At 34.2% G+C, this 16,975-nt stretch overlaps 2 protein-coding genes across 4 annotated transcripts; one reads left to right on the plus strand and one right to left on the minus strand.

Annotated features, from left to right (window-relative positions):
- The first annotated feature begins 114 nt into the window (after positions 1 to 114).
- LOC136409262 (casein kinase I) lies at positions 115 to 7,638 on the plus strand. Of its 3 annotated transcripts, none has more exons than XM_066390656.1 (7): positions 115 to 386; positions 1,967 to 2,073; positions 3,221 to 3,547; positions 3,750 to 3,942; positions 4,386 to 4,632; positions 5,190 to 5,286; positions 6,490 to 7,638. In XM_066390656.1, exons 1-6 carry the CDS (start codon positions 264 to 266, stop codon positions 5,282 to 5,284), a joined length of 1,092 nt encoding a protein of 363 aa, XP_066246753.1. In that variant the 5' UTR covers positions 115 to 263; the 3' UTR covers positions 5,285 to 5,286; positions 6,490 to 7,638. The 3 variants fall into 3 exon arrangements, with proteins under 3 accessions (XP_066246753.1, XP_066246754.1, XP_066246755.1); XM_066390657.1 differs by having other exon boundaries at positions 5,190 to 5,246; XM_066390658.1 differs by lacking the exon at positions 5,190 to 5,286 and having other exon boundaries at positions 116 to 386.
- Positions 7,639 to 7,820: 182 nt separating this feature from the next.
- LOC136409208 (mitoferrin-1-like) lies at positions 7,821 to 14,841 on the minus strand. The gene is made up of 8 exons (XM_066390574.1): positions 14,497 to 14,841; positions 14,030 to 14,249; positions 11,968 to 12,024; positions 9,370 to 9,545; positions 9,107 to 9,321; positions 8,820 to 9,055; positions 8,641 to 8,763; positions 7,821 to 8,585 (listed from the first exon to the last, which is right to left on the minus strand). Exons 1-7 carry the CDS (start codon positions 14,611 to 14,613, stop codon positions 8,672 to 8,674), a joined length of 1,113 nt encoding a protein of 370 aa, XP_066246671.1. The 5' UTR covers positions 14,614 to 14,841; the 3' UTR covers positions 7,821 to 8,585; positions 8,641 to 8,671.
- Between the last annotated feature and the right edge of the window lie 2,134 nt (positions 14,842 to 16,975).

Here is a 16,975-nt window from a genome sequence, read left to right on the forward strand (position 1 = left end):
TTTCCATTGAATTTTGAAATTTTTTGAAATTATTCGAACTTTAATTGCATTTCGCAGTTAATCCGCTAATAGCGCTGTATACGTGTGACGTCACTGACAAACGAAGGATCAACGATCAGTCAAAAAATAAAAAAATCAGCAAAAGAAAGATGTCGAAGTGCTAGAGGCTCGAGAAAGTAAAGACGGAAAATCGTGCCAGAATCGTATAAAATTTGAATTTTTAAACAAAATATTTCGAAAATAGACTGCCAAAACTTTCCGCCATGTCTACACACATTTTCGGGAAACCTGAGTACATAGTGGGTGGCAAGTATCGACTTGTTCGCAAAATCGGTAGTGGCTCCTTCGGGGACATATATTTAGGGATTAACATCACCAACGGAGAGGTAAGGGCCCAATTTACAATTACTGCATGAAACTTGATGTTTTCCACGGCAGCGGAACCCCGAAAAACGCAGTTTCTTTGTATGGGTTGCCTCAGTTATAGTTGGCATCCATAGAAATGGCAGCTGAGTAGGTTCACGTTCACATGAAAAGGCCTTCAACTAATTATATAAATCCTGCTTTGTACTCTCTCCTTAAGAATTTAATCATAAATCGACCAGAACTGATTGGGATTAAGCACGCCCCTCATTCCCCTTGATGTTTCAAGACTCTTTTTAGAAGTAGGTTACATGGTATCTTCACAAATAATCCAACAGTTTCCCTTTATTGTCTTAATAAATTAAAAATTTCCAAGGTTTCGCGCTTAGTGTGTTGTGTTTATCAAAATATGTTCCCAATGATTAGCTGATGATGATGACTAACTGTATAATTGCTGTTTATTGTTTGTCTAAGGTAGATGTGCTGCTTAGCCATATCATTATCAGTGAAACAATACAGGGTGCTAAAGTTTGAATGTTGCTTTCCACCTTTGTTTTACAGCTGCTTAGTTAATAAGATATTTCATTTAAATTTGAGTTGAGTACTACTTTGAAGGCTATATACATGGAGATGGCTAAAGGTGCTTTTTTCAAATAATTCATGGCGAACAGTAAATTATCAAGAATTTTCTTGTTCATATACTGTAGAATTATAGATATTTTTCTTGTGGTAAATTGTGGTTGTTTGTTGAGAATATTCTCTTAAGATCTTAATTCAGAGATAGCATTACTTGTATTTAATTGCAAATTGGAGAGAATTACAAATTCATAACTTAAATTAGTCACTAATCAGGGTTGTCAAAGATACAGGCAACAAAAACTGCAATAATATACCTTCACCTACCTACAATAAATACTACCTTCTACCTTTACTTTTATCTTTAAGAAATACTTTTAGCATTAGCATGTGGATTTCCGATATCACAATTCTTTATTCTATTTGCCATGTTCTTTGAATTTTGGAAATTCCTCTTTTATTTGATTTCTATAGATATATGAAATTTAAGAACTATGAAATGATTTATTGTATTTACTTCTCTAGCACTTTATTTAATAAACTTGCAATTTATTGGACTAGCTCTTCAATTTGACTTTCATATTTTTTTCTTAAAATACTTAGCGAAACTGGTTTGAAGTATAACTTGTTAGGTACTTAACAGAAATTGTAACAATTGCAGAAATATTGACTCTGTTAAAGATAAGTTTTAACAACAAGATAGTTGTCAAGGAGAATGTCAAGCTGTGAATTATCTACCCTACTTAAATAATTATAAATCTTTCTTTGCTCAATAAAATTTGGGTCTTTAGTATGTTAATGTTTTTCAAAGTATTCTTTGATGCCTATAATCAATTTAAAATTCACACAAAATAAGAGAAACATAGAAAAGAATTGAGTGTTACTTAGGTCTATCAATAAGTCTATCTCAAAACAGGCTTCTCCAGATTCTCACAGAGGCACAAGGTAATGTGGAGATTTCTATATGCTTTGGCTTTATAAATTTTCAAATTGGCACATCTATTTTTGTAATATTGTATTCACATAGGAAGTGGCAGTGAAACTAGAGCCAATCAGAGCCAGACACCCACAGCTTCTCTATGAAAGCAAACTTTATAGAATTCTCCACGGAGGCATAGGAATTCCACATATCAGGTAAGAACAATTATTATTATCAACATATTTTTGAGATTTGAACCATGGAAAATTCCCAAATAAATGTACCATTTATTACAGTTCCCATTGATCCTTTGATGGTTTTGACCGCGGCTCTTGTTTTCACCTTTGGTCACTTCTGGTACAACTTTTTCTTGTCACGTCCAGTTTGCAACGGTAAAAGACGAGACGCTCGCGTAGACCGCAGCTTCGGATGGCCTTATTTCATTCTGAAAGTCATCAACGATGGACTTTACTACTCCTTTATAACCTTTACCTCCCCTTATTTATATATTTATTTAGAATAAATGTTTCAAGCATCGTAATAAGTTGCAAGGCTTTCTTCCTTTGGTCATGCATACCGAAAAGTTGCTGCCGCATTTAACTCGGTCTGAATACGTAAATAACCGCGTGTCATTTGCCACGTTTTCCCTGCTGGACAACTCTTTAGGAACGTGATTGCATGTAGAAGTTGAGTTCACTTTCGTCAGTGTTTCCTAGACATGTTCCTATTGTTAATCCATATTGGAGAGATAATATAATATAATTTTTCCTTTTTGCTCCGTGTCTATCAGTTTTGGGAAAGATTCGGATTAACAATTAAACTTCTGCGGGTTTATGTAAACCGAATTTCGTTTCTTTGACCTCATTTCGACACCCGCACAGACTGAAAATGGAGGTCGCATGCAACCGGTCCGCGGCTCCAAGCATGAAAGCTTCTAGATAAGTTGATCATACCTTTCCAGGTGAAACCGCCGCTAACCATGTTGTGTCAACAGTAACGATTAATTTGTTATTTATAGACGATAAAGTGGAGTCTATAGCAGCGATTTTAGTAGAAAATATACAAAAAGAAAATTTGGTTTTATTTTTGTAGTAGCAGCATTAGTATCGGTATTTTAAGTGGGTTCTTCAAGTATAATGGTGCTTGAACTACAACTTCATTATATTTCAATTAACCGTTGTTATTGGTTAGATTGAATGTCTCTGAACTAAATTCTCGAAAATTATGGTTTTGATGGGTCATTTTGTTTGTAAACTCGTAAAGAGTTTACAAACATTGTAAAGGCATTCAATTAAAAAAATATTGGATTTCGAGTCCGCTTCAGACATGTTACAATGTTAGGGTAATATAATCTCGTTCCAGATACTATGGACAAGAAAAGGAGCACAACGTGCTCGTCATGGACCTTTTGGGTCCTTCCTTGGAGGACCTCTTCAACTTTTGTTCTCGCCGCTTTACCATCAAAACGGTGCTAATGCTCGCCGATCAAATGATTGGCCGCATCGAGTATGTCCATTGCAAGTCCTTCATCCACAGGGACATCAAGCCCGACAATTTCCTAATGGGCATCGGACGACACTGTAACAAACTTTTCTTGATTGATTTTGGTCTAGCCAAAAAGTATAGGGACGTGCGTACGCGCCAGCACATCCTATACAGAGAGGACAAAAATTTGACCGGTACTGCCAGGTGAGTAACAGAAAGTGTGACTTGTAATTTGTTGATTTTATAAGTAAGGTTGCCAATTAATACACCTCTGTCTTTTGCTAGTTAATGTACAAATTGTTGTAATTGTGATGTAAAAACTTATATCACAATTTTTGTACTCTCAGTAATTTTTCAGAAAATAAGACACTCATTATGATGTTTAAAAAAAAATTATTGAATATAGATACGCCTCGATAAATGCCCATCTGGGCATCGAACAAGCCAGACGCGACGACATGGAATCGCTGGGATACGTTCTGATGTACTTTAATCGCGGCTGTCTGCCTTGGCAAGGTCTGAAGGCGGCCACCAAGAAGCAGAAATACGAGAAAATCAGCGAGAAGAAGATGTCCACTCCAGTGGAAGTTCTGTGCAAAGTAAATCATTTTTAGATTTTCAGAACAGGGCCAATTTCCGGAAGCAGATGTTTTTCCCATGTTTAAATAATGACTATTGATAGTAAATACTAACAGTGACCGAATTTGACAAATGAGTGAAATAAGGAATTCTAAAAATGTTAAGTTTTATTATAGTGTGACGTTAGAAATCTTGTATGTGTCAAGTTTCTGAACTCACTCATTCATTTAAATATTGAAAAATTTGGCAGGTATCTAATAAAATTTGACATTTAGTAGATTTTGAACCTCACTTATTTGTCAAATGGCGCTTTTTATGATGCACAGTGAAAAATATCTGCAAGTTAGAATAGTGTATATCACATTTGATTTACAAAATAAAAAGGAAATCTTCTACGATTAGTGTCTGGAAAGTGTTCTTTACTTATGCATATGGACATGGAATTTAATGGTAATTTTTCTAGGGTTTTCCTGCGGAATTTTCGATGTATCTTAACTACTGCCGCGGTTTGCGCTTTGAGGAGGCCCCCGACTACATGTACCTGCGCCAGCTGTTCCGCATTCTGTTTCGCACACTCAATCATCAGTATGATTACACCTTTGATTGGACGATGTTGAAACAAAAATCTGGAGCGGCCGGCACTGCGGCTGCGCCTGTTCAGGGTCAGGCGCAGGCGCAGACTTCGCAAGCCATTGCTGGTGCCCAACCGGGTGAGTAAAGCAGATTTCCGAAGTTTTCGGTTTTAATTAACTATTCAGCGATTAAAAGATTTTTTTCAAAATTTGGCAACGAGGTTTTGTTGCTTGATGGTTCCGTTTGTGGCGTTGTGTAGAAACAAGATGACAGCTGGACTAATGGCGGTGGCACGGTTGCCATTTTTTTCCTTCTGTGTTCAAATGTAAATAAATGCACCTTTTGGGTAGTTTTTGTCTGGGTTTCGGGCAGTGTTTCTCGAGTTGCAATGTAGTGTTGATCTAGCTTAGTTTTCAGTAGTTGTTTTGATTGTTTTCAGGTTTCAAGCTCGCAAGCCCATCTGCTGAGCGGGCTGCGAAGTGGCTCTCTTCTCTTAGCCTAAAGAAATGCGGCCAGTAAATTTTATTAGAATTTCAAAAATTTGGCCTTTTTGTTCTCTTGTTCCAGGAGATTTCTTTTCGAGTTTAAAATTTTTTGCATTATATTTCGGAGCGTTTGAGGTTGCCAATTTAGTACAAATCTTGATGGATCTAAAATCAAAACAAGAGAATAAAGAGATGCTTTTTCTTTTCAGCGACGGTGAGTCGTGACAAAAAAGACGACGAAAAGATCAAGCAAAATTCTGCCAAAGGTACCTACAGCCAAGGCAATTTGCAATGTACTTCTTAAAAGTTAGTTCCTATATTATTTTTGATCGCTTAGACTTCTTCGACACCATACTCTTGTCATCCATGTAATAATACGCTCATTAAGTCTTAACGTTTCCACCGTAACGTCTAATGATTTTGTTTACGATTATTTTAGGAAAACGCATTCAAAAGACCCGCTTTCGTTTGTGAAATTTCAATAAATCATACATTGACTGTACTCGTTTTTGTGATTTGTTCTAATGTGCGTGTATTTTGCATGGGTTTGGTATAAAGCAAATTGGGCTTTAATTGCTGCGCAGTGCTCTGATATGTTTTCTTACTCACAACGTTTCATATCAATTAACTTACGATATTTTTTAATCGCCTTAAATTAGCAAATTCATCTAGTCTAGTATTACTGTGACCAAAATCTTGTACGAATACGACAATTTCTTGTCTAGCTGCTAATACATTGCTATCTACATTTAAATATTACAAACACATATAAACATTTATCTGTTAATCTCTATTAGAATTAATACTCTTAACCATATCAATTTTCAGGATATAAAAATCTCATTTCTGTTTAAAAGTTTAAGTTACCAGCATTAATTTTAAAAATGCTATTTAAATATTTTCACATAAACTATGCTATAGAATTTTGTCAAAAACTAAGACCCTGATAAATAATTTATTTGACCAGATTTTACTCAAAATTTTTTCGAAAAATCAAGTCGAAACATTGTGAATTTGAGGACCACCATATTAATACATTGGCAACTACATCCACAAGGTAATTTTCATGAAAACCAAGAAGCTGATCAATATCGTATTTTTGTTCCATCATTTTCATGAATATTTTCCTCATGGAACTTTGATCTATTCATTCTAAGGATGGATAAATCCGAACACTGACAATTTTATCTGGAACCCAGGTAATTAAATTGTCTTCTTGGCAACGTAACATCTGAATTTATTGACACCTAAAATTGAAAAACATGGAATTTGAGCTCAGGATGGGGATTTTGAAGAATATTGTTCCGGAAATTATAGTGGAGAGCTGCAAAAGAATAACTGAAGCGGAAGAATTTTGTAATTAGGATATTGCGCAAGCTGTGTAGATATGTATATTAACCACTTTAATTTGTTCTAACATAGCAATATTATTCACTACTACTAATGAATCATTTACTAACAAAAAAAGTGACCAAAGGGGTATGAAAAATGAGTGTTGTTTGTTTATAGGGAACCGCTAAAGCAGCAACCGTTTCATTCTCTCTCACAACGCATCGACTGGGAAATCCTCGCTGGTCGGCGGGTCCAGAGGCCGTTTCTCTTCCTCGTCTTCTTCGCTCTCATTTGTTTTTTAATTTATTTTACCCAAAATACGGAAGCTGTGACCGAAAAGTTACAATGAAACCTGCGTTGAAATCGACTACTGAGTGATGTACGTTCCCTTTTGAAGGAAGAGAGTCCTGAACTACATCCCTCTCCCCCAGCCACCCAAAAAAAATATGTTTTAAGTAATAAATCGGAAAATAATTTTGTTTGTAAGAGAGATGAGAGTAGAGCGAGTGTGAATGCAAGTCTGGCTGTTCTTATTTAATAAACTAGTTATAACAACTGAACAGAACTGTGAGAAGTGGAAGTTCTTGCGCCTTTCATCGTTAGTGTCAGTTCAGTTTTCTCTATTTGTTTCGATCGATTACGCTGTGAAAGACCCAAGAACACTGTATGTAGTATGTACATTTACAACTAAATAAATTTCATTGTGGAACTACCATCGACTTGTCCTATCAATCTGTCTCACGTTTTGCGTAGCGGGACCGCCATATTGCTAAACCCAACCTCGGATTGACAGGAAAGTTCACGCTTTGACAGTGATACCTGACAAGTCGTTGAGGTTAGGTCCGATAATGGCGGCCGAGACTTCGAAAATGCGACGGCTAGAATAAAATCCGCCTTGTATATAATACCAAGGAATTTCGTTTTTTAAAGCTGTCCATAGTCTCCGTCTCCCAAATCTTAAAACCACCAGTTCATTCGACTATAAAGATTAATAAGTGTGCTTGTTTCAATTTATTTATAAGTATAATATGAAATAATACTATCTATTATAAGTGTGTGTCGTTTTTTGAAAGGCGGACGGAAAGGTCTTCGTTGCTGTAAAGCGAGGAAAGTAACTGTAATAGACCAATTTGTAAACCGTTCATAGTTTGTTATGATAACTACTCTATTTTCGTGTCACATTAATCGTTTTCTCATTTATTCTTTTAGTCTAATATTATAGTTTGTGCGGGCTTTAGCGGCCCGCCGTGTTATTCTAAGTTTTGTAACTTGTAAGCAGTGGATGCTGTTCAGTTATTACGGGAATAAAAGTCTAAAACACATCGATCGTCGGGTTTCATTTTGCTCCAAAAACACTAGATTTTTTTATGAATGTAGATAATCAACCAAAATAATAATTAATTTTTGAAAGAAAATGTTTTAAAAAATCATCGAGTTTCCTATATTTTATGTCTCTGGTATTTGATAATCTCCAAAATTACACGAAAAATACATGAAAATAAAACTCCTTCTTGTGTAACATGTACTATATTCAAACGTTATACTTTTTACAAATGTCTTCTCTCGATGCCTTACAAAACAAATCAAATATGACACTAATTTACGTGTTTTCTATTTAAAAGTAAATGGGTTTTCAAATGACAAGAACCCTTATCACGATGTAACTAGAGAACTATACACCACTTTCGACTCTACAGGGAGTCTAACCCTATAGGAGCAAAATTCCGGCGTGTATAGGTACTTTCGGATAAAAACCAATATGATAGTACCCCCATCTGAACGAAGTCAATATCATACTTAAAAAAACAGTTGATAAGGACTTTATCACAGCTTTGACACGCCACCATGTAGATGGCAAATACGTAACGACTTAACAATCTAATGTACAAATCTTCGATATTTTTATTAATGATGTAGTTTGTTCGTGTTCCTGGTTGTGACAATGAGCCGCTCGAACACTTATGAAAGCTGCTGACGGTTGGGAATCGTCAAACTGCACTACGTATCTTAAAAGTTCAATAACTGCCAAAATCTTATATAAAAAACTATTGGAATTTCGTCAACGAAACATAATTGTCATTTTTAAAACAGTATGACGTCCATCACAGCGATCTTCCTTTCCTCCATCAAAGTGCACAATTAAATAATAAAAAAATCTCGAAGATCTGCACAATATACCGTCTTTTAAAACTATAATATAATTATGTGTATTTGGGCCTATTCAAAGTGAATGGTTTCCATCGCCCTTCAAGCGCCTCGTAGTCGAATTATGGCTGTAAACAGAACAATTATTGATACCCCGATGAAATTTCCACATTTAGGACCTACAGTATTTACAGTAAATGTGAAACAGTCAGGACTAAGTGTGGGCCACATCCAGGATCGTGTCCTTTTGCCGGTAATCTGCTTTGTGCATGGTATTGAATGACATTGACCCATACAGACCCGCACCTGAAATTATGGACAATTATTGATAAAATCTTTAAATTTCTCCTTTAAATTCTCACCAGACATAGCTGGCAATTCCCTTGGTAACCCACTCCTAAAGTTGATTTTCTCGGAATGAGTCTGGATCGCATGGTCTGTTGAATGGTCTTCTGAGCAATCTACAGTGTTACCACTAATTTCTTCTGCAAAAACTTTTGTGGGGGCTATTCGTAGCTCCTGTGTACTGCCCAAGATATATTTGAAAAATTCGTAGGTCGACCAACAAATGGCCGTTGATGGCATTTGGTACATTATTCTGTTCAAATTTGAATATAATTATTTTGATAACAACGATTATTTTTCCTACCTAGCTTGCACACCTCTGAAATACCCCGCCGGCCCCTTGAGCTGGTATATCAGCTTCATGGCCTGAATCAGTCCTTGTACCTTCGTATTCTGTTGAGTATTGAGGAGAGTTTTGCACACATCCAAAGGAGTAGTAATGGCTGAAGCTAAAGCCCCCGCCACGGCTCCACTGACCATATGCGCCGCAGGATTGTATTTTCTTTCTTTATTTGTTATCTATCCTCCTCAATTAGTGATTATTTGATTATTATGTGGAGCTCTTACCGTCTGGGCGAATTCATATACCATAAAATGAATACTTTGGAAAGGAACGTTCATGGTGAGCTGTGTGGGATAGGACCGGTAGAAGGCGCTCATGCCCTCAGTTCTGTAGACGTTAGTGAGACAATTTAGGGCTGTTCTATAGGGGGAGTTGACCATTTGCATCCGCTGCTTTACAACTGAAAAACAATGATCTCCTATGCTCTACCTTTAAGTTTAAAAATGGACATCAAGGCCGCGGTATTTGCGTAGTGACTTAACAATTTTCGTAAACACAGTCAACCTCATTTTTACACAACATATTGGTCGCATATTGTCATTTTATTTATCAGTAAATTTTGATATCTGTGCTTCACATAGAGAAAAACTCAAGTCATGATTATCGTAGAGTAATAGAAATTTTGCTAAAATGCATACTGCTTTTTAATTGTATATGAGCCCACAGAATGAACTACGTAATAATTAGAGGACAATTTGTATTCTCATTCCAAACCGAAATCACGTAGTGCGCTTATAAATTACATTAAAAAGCACTATATTTGGTAATTGAACGTTGAATTATATTTTTTTACTATTAACCTAAACTTAACTGTTTTAATTAAATTACGGCAACAAGCAACATCTAAGTTTGATGACGTCACTGCTTTGAGACTCAATATCTAAATGGCCGTGGCCTCAAATGTCACTTTTCATTTGTTTTGTGTGGTACTAGATTTGAATTTGTTTGAATAAAATTAACAAAAAGCTAGTTCAAGTGTTTTACGGGACATTAACAGTAAAATTTCGATTTTTCTCGGACATAACTCATAAGATGGCCGTTCCACTGGCAGTAAGGTAGAGTTTTCATTTTAAAAGTGGCCCGATGGCGTATGTACTGACTCTGACATTACTACAGGCATATAGGTAACACATGTAAGTAAATCTTTTAAGTAGAAAAAATCCCTATAAAACAACACAAACAGCTACAGAAAATAATTAATTTAAAATAAAAATAACACCTACGTTTGATGTAGTTACAGTTTTAAGATTTCATTAAAATAGCCTAACTTTAAACGTTAGTAAACTACGGAAATCAATTTGCAGTTCAGAGATTCCTCGGAATTCTTCCTTCTTCGTTAAAATAGATAAATAATACACGGATAGGATCAAGAACGGCTATTTTAAATCGAAACAAGTCGGCTCAAGAATCAATTAAAACAACTCCTTTTAGAATATTTTTCAGCGTTTTGCATGTGTAACTATGAAACTCCCCATCGTAATTTATGGAAAGATCGTTAAAGTTGATGCGAGGTATCGTTATTTAAGCTAGAACAACAGTTTCAATTATTTAACTGTTTGGGGTCCTATGACCCTGAGGACATCTATTGCTGTAGGCAGACAATACGCCTAATTATCCTTTTAAACTAGAAAAATTCTTATAAAACAGCACAAATGAACGTATATATAACGATCTAATATAAATTAAACATTAATTACTAATAACAACAAAAATAACAGCTACTTTTTACACACACGGGCACATTACGGTTTCAAACTGTGTTTCAAATGATCGTAGTTTCAAATATCAATAAGTTATCAAAATTAATTTTCAGTTCTAAGATTCCTCGGACTTCTTTCCTCTTTATTAGAACGCATTTGTAAGACAAAGACAAAAACAAAACATGTTGACAGAAGTTTTTCAACTGTCATTTGTTTTGTCAACGTATCGACAACATGGCGGCGCGATTTGAAAACGAACCAATTCCGCTCAAGAATACATTCAAAATATTCCGTTTTTACTGTTTTTCAAGGTTTAACTTGTGAAATTGCGAAACTCCCAGCCAGAATTTATGGGACAATCATCAAAGCTATTGCGAGGAGCCATTATTTAAGTCAAGACAACGATTTCAATATTTGACTGTTTGGAGCCCCCTGACCCTGAAGGCGTCCATTGCTGTAGGCACATAATGCACGTAAGTATGTGTTTAAGCTAAAGATTTCCCATAAAACATATATAACAGATAAGCGGTATTAAGTTGTTACTAACCATTTCATATTTCTGCAGAATTATTTATTATTTACTCCCAAAGAAACTGAACAACTGCAGCAAATAAATTCAGTTTAAATCCCATTTAAATTTACCCGCCAAACTACGTAAAGTAGCCATTATTATAATATTGGTTATCTATTAATATCAGAAGCCTATTGCCTACTTAGCAAAGACATCTTTTAATGAATAAAAAAGCCAAAATTTTTGAAAGTCAAGTGACTAATCCAAAACATGATAAATAAATCTAACGACAAACATTAATCTGAGCTATTTTAATCCACTTTAAAGCATCCAATAAACCAATTTTGTTTTCGCTCAGTTTTTCAATCGAGATTTTAAGACTACACGATATTTATTGAGCTTTTAAACTACTACTGAAGCATTGCGTTAAACGGCTATCGCTTTAAGCCTGATAATTCCCGTAATAACAACTTAAATAATACTAAAACCGCTTACTTTCACTATGCATGCCAAGATGTGTGTATTTGTAGTAAGTAAATTTGATCAAGTCACTTGTCCGAAACTTATCGATTTATTGTTACGTTTACCAATTGTTAATGGATTTTACTCACCTTCTGCCGGATTCATGACCCCATCATGTAAAAGCGTCGATATACAGCCAGCGGCACCTTAAAATTAAAATAATATTGGACCATTACGTAATGGTTGCTTATTTACATTGTGGAACTACACAAAATTAGTCAAGTTCAAGGTCAATGGGTCCTTGACTAAATAGTAATTTTTAAAAATATCAAGATTAAACCACCTGAATTTTAAACATCATTTATCCTTATTAATAGTATGACATACTTATTCGTAAAAACACTAAAGCGACAAATACCTGAGAGTGAAACCTGAAACAGGCCTGTTATTTAATACAAGGCGATTTATATGTATTTTGGTGCAAGTTGAAATTTTTAATAAGCAACAACGAGTTTGTATTATTGCCGGAGGGTGTTGAACAAAATTATAAGTTTGGAAAAGTGATAAAAAAATTCTGACTGAACAATTTGAAATTAATTGAATTTCAGATTTCTAAGGACCCTTGGGTGAGTGATATTAATCAAAATTTTCTTTAGTTTCCTCTGTTGCTTAAAATTGTATTAATGGACAGCCTAGCACTACTATTTGTCAAAAACTTAAGGGAAATTTGTAGTTTCTGTTCCATTATTTGCTGTATAAAGTCATACTGTCAAATAAAAAAAAAATCATAATTATATGCAGGTTTAAGTTCCCAATTATTGCCTATCATTGTTATCAACACAACACGTTTCCCTTACTTATGTAATTAAGTGGGTATTAATAGTATTTATTGCCTCTTCAAATAATAATCATTCATTACGCAGTATGTTATGCAAAAATCCACATACATAGATAAAACCGCTTCATTTATATTATAAAGGATTCTAGTCCAGTTTTAAATAGCAAATAAATAACAGCTGTTCTTTCAAAAAAAATTCTGGAAATTCCTTATTAGATGGTAAAATAAAATAAAATAAATATTCACCTTTTTGCACTAATTCTGTTGTCCTAGAGATTGAATAAAACAATCGTATCTCTGTACGTGATCTTAACATAATTTGACTGCAAAAAGGTACTTTAAATTGTGGTGTAATGCCTAATAAGCAATAAATACCCAAGTGGAAGTAATGCGAATGTCATTGAATCATTGGTAAATCCTCCTGGTCACCCGTCATACATAAATGAATTGCAGAATTGTAGATGTTATTCCTACTAACCTAACAATTCACTTGATAAACCTGAACTAATTTATTTTTATATCAGCAGAAAAAGACAAATTTGAATGTCAGTCACATCGAAATAATCAGTTTTTATTATTTAGTGTCATAAATAAGAATGTAACTCAAAAGCTCCTTACGCTTTTCTGATTTATATGTAATGGAATGACGTACAATATTGGTAACATATGGAGGAAGTTAATATTTATATTGGAGAAACAATGTCACCGCAAAACTTCATGAATTATTTAACAATTAAACGATAAAATTATTGCACTTTTTTCTGTGTCACTAATAAAGGACCAATCATGTGGTTTAAAATATTTCGATCTCCTGCCCGTGCTCGTGCTAATTTAGTGTTTAACGTGGGAAAATTCAAGGTTTCCTGGCTAAAGAAATATCACTTAGCTTTCTGAGCTATTATTTGTCATATGCCAGTGGGGATTTGATAATTATTATTGTTCAATCTTAATTGCCCATGTAAAATATAAAATCTAATAACAATATTTTTATTTTTATATCTGCTGAGAATTAATGGATTGATAACAGTGACCATAATACGACTTGGCCGCAATGAGGGTTAGGTATTTATCACTAGAAGTGTTATCTTTCTTTGAATAAATATAATATATTGCCTTGAATACCTCTTTCTTATTATTTGTTGTATTATCTTAAATGCATAAAAGCCTATTAGATCTACTTCTTTTGGACAGATTTAAAATGTATATCAAATCTGACAATTTCAAATGCTCGAGAAAATCTCAATAAAAGAATGGGAATTTTTAGACTCAATAAACATGAGTTTCTTTCTTAATATTATTTGTTCACATAGAGAAACCCAATCAATCTCAAATTGAAGGAAAATTACAATACTTTTGTCTGAAACTAAACTTACCATAACATAAAGTATTGTACTTATTGCTTGGCACCATGTCAGTGAGTGTTTCCTTAAAAAACTCATAGGCACTGAAGTACATGGCATGGGATGGGCCTGCTCCAAGCACCATTGCACTCATGCCTCTTATGGGCCGAAATATACCTTCCTGCCGGACCATTTTAATGAAGGTTTCACTAATACTATCTGTTCCTGCTGTAGCCAGGGACTGCATCCTTGTCTGAAAATTGCAAAATATTATGAGATTATTTATCATTTTGAACTTGATGAATTTGTGTGAATATCCTTTTGATCAATATTCCAAATCCTAAAATTGAGTTTCGGACGAATAAACTTGCTAAATGAGCTTGTTAATCACTAAACAACTTAAAATAATGGAAAAATATTTCCAAGACATAACCTCAATTTCAGGAATTTGATGTTTGGGTTTTATCAGGTTTTCGGGAGTTTGAAAAGGGGATACTCACTTTGACGGAATCCAGGGGGTACATGACGCAATGCTCCATAATTCCGGCAATAGCCCCCGCGGTCATATGGGTCCCGACACTGTCTGTAGGAAGCGTTTCATAATCATCCGCATTCATTTTCGTGAATAGCCTGATTTCGCGGGTCCCGTACTGTCGCTATTCGTTTTGATTGTACACGATTTTTGGCCCAAAGGGTTCAATTCAAAGTGGGAAATTGATGGTAGACGGGTAACGTTACGTATCAATTTCCTTCCTAGGTTTTCACGGAAATTTTGGATCCACGAACGTTCAATTTCTCTCTCAAGAGAGACGCGAAGAACGTCCAACGTTCGCAGATGGAAATCGACTGACAGTATGACACTGACAGCTGTGACATAACTGCACGCGTACGATGTTGCCGCTGATTTGATATTGACCAATGAGAGCTGGAGATTTAGGGATGACGTAAAAGAATGTCAGCGCAAATGTTCAAGATTTTTTCGGTTTTATAGTTGATGTGACTAGGATTCGTCTATAGGAGATTTATCATGAGAACTGGATAACTGGTTTAATTCAAATAAATTTCAGGCAATTAGGTGATTAGTAAATAAATAATGTTTCTGTTTGCTTGAGTAATTTAAATTGCAACATATTCGAAATAGGAAATTGTATCATAATTTGCGATTTTTTTGCAAAAGAAACTGTAATTAAACTAATAAATAACCTTTTTTACAAATTTGAAGTTTATTTAATACCTTATTACCAAATTTGATAGCAAATGATAGCAAATCGTAAACCAATAGTTATGAAAAGCACATATTATATTCACCATTTTATCCACAAACCTTCAAAACATTATTTCCATATTTATGTAAAAGATTTTAATACTTTTAAAAGGCTATTCTAAGATATTATGTTTATTCTATTCTAAATTTCTCTTCTGAAAATATTGCATGATAATAATTGCAGAATGCTCATATCAACATATACGGAGTATTAAAGTTTTTTTTTATCTACTACAATTTTTAGATATTTAATTCAAATTTCAAGTGTAAGTAACACGTTGTCATCTGATTGATAAACTTGTCGAATGATTACATTTATTAAGATAAAAATCTATACATGTTTTTTCTGGGGTCAGGTCTGCTTTTACCACTTCCAACTTGTTTCAAGTACGCCACTGATCGTTGGTATTTTCAACCATTTTTGAATTATTGAACATTTCTTTGACGTAATGCTCATAGAAAATGCTTTTATTCGCATTTAAGGAATAGAAATCCTGCTTTTTACTGTAAATTTACATTCGTTATTTTATCCAAAAATGGTAATTGTCAGCTAAAATTCTAAATTTGTAAAGAGATACTGTAATATATACAGGGTGTTTTTTTTGATATACCTACCATTGCTATCTCCGAAACGGTAAGAGTTACAACTTCGATTAAATTAGACTAAATTGGCTTCTTATGGAGCTGATTAAGGAAACAGCTTCAAGGTTGCCACATTTTCAGTAGTTTCCTAAATATTTGAAAAACTATGAAAATGGTCCGAAACTTCAATCCCTCGTATTTCGTATACTATTTCTGACAGAAAAGAAGTTTAAATTACAAAGTTTCACAACTTTTTACTCTCTACAAAACGACATATCGAACGTCATTGTACAACTTTTAGTAACTAAGTAATCGGTATCAACTTCATTATTTTAAATACGGACCTGGAATTTTTATTTCATATTTCGAAAGCGCTTTTTATTCCTGACAGACCCATGTATAATATGTTTACATTTATTAACGTTTCAACCCGCATAATTCATCATCAGATTATTTTTTATTTACCTTTTTAAACTACACTATATACTCTTTCTTATTAACCTATAATTATCCTAAATGTTCAAAGTGTCTCCCATTCGCACTTAGACATAACCGTACATTATTTATTAGTTTTTTCTGGATGCTTCTAAGTGTTCTGGGTGTAATGCTTTGAAACGCAAAGGTAATTTTATTTTTTAAGTCGTCAATATTTTCTGGTGGGGTTTTATATACTTTGTCTTTAATTATTCTCCAAATAGAAAAATCCATTGGAGTCATATCGGGAGAACGAGGTGGCCATAATATTGGGCCGTTATTTCCTATTCAGCGGTTAGGTTTAAATAAATCTAAAAATAACTTTATTTGACAAATAAATGTCAAACTTGTTAGAAAATCGTTTCCATAGTGACCTAGTACGTAGTGTAGTTTAAAAAGGTAAATAAAAAATAGTCTGATGATGAATTATGCGGGTTGAAGCGTTAATAAATGTAAACATATTATACATGGGTCTGTCAGGAATAAAAAGCGTATTCGAAATATGAAATAAAAATTCCAGGTCCGTATTTAAAATAATGAAGTTGATACCGATTACTTAGTTACTAAAAGTTGTACAATGACGTTCGATATGTCGTTTTGTAGAGAGTAAAAAGTTGTGAAACTTTGTAATTTAAACTTCTTTTCTGTCACAAATAGTA

This window comes from Euwallacea similis, chromosome 5 (assembly GCF_039881205.1).
Source record: "Euwallacea similis isolate ESF13 chromosome 5, ESF131.1, whole genome shotgun sequence".
Classification (NCBI taxonomy): domain Eukaryota; kingdom Metazoa; phylum Arthropoda; class Insecta; order Coleoptera; family Curculionidae; genus Euwallacea; species Euwallacea similis.

Excerpts from the sequence above, each read along its gene's own strand:
- LOC136409262 (XM_066390656.1), top strand. The coding sequence starts at position 264 with ATGTCTACACACATTTTCGGGAAACCTGAGTACATAGTGGGTGGCAAG. Across the intron at positions 387-1,966 it reads TTAACATCACCAACGGAGAG|GAAGTGGCAGTGAAACTAGA; the intron begins GTAAGGGCCCAA and ends GTATTCACATAG. Across the intron at positions 2,074-3,220 it reads ATAGGAATTCCACATATCAG|ATACTATGGACAAGAAAAGG; the intron begins GTAAGAACAATT and ends ATCTCGTTCCAG.
- LOC136409208 (XM_066390574.1), bottom strand. The coding sequence starts at position 14,613 with ATGAATGCGGATGATTATGAAACGCTTCCTACAGACAGTGTCGGGACC. Across the intron at positions 12,025-14,029 it reads GTACAATACTTTATGTTATG|GTGCCGCTGGCTGTATATCG; the intron begins GTAAGTTTAGTT and ends TTTAATTTTAAG. Across the intron at positions 9,322-9,369 it reads TATATGAATTCGCCCAGACG|ATAACAAATAAAGAAAGAAA; the intron begins GTAAGAGCTCCA and ends TGAGGAGGATAG.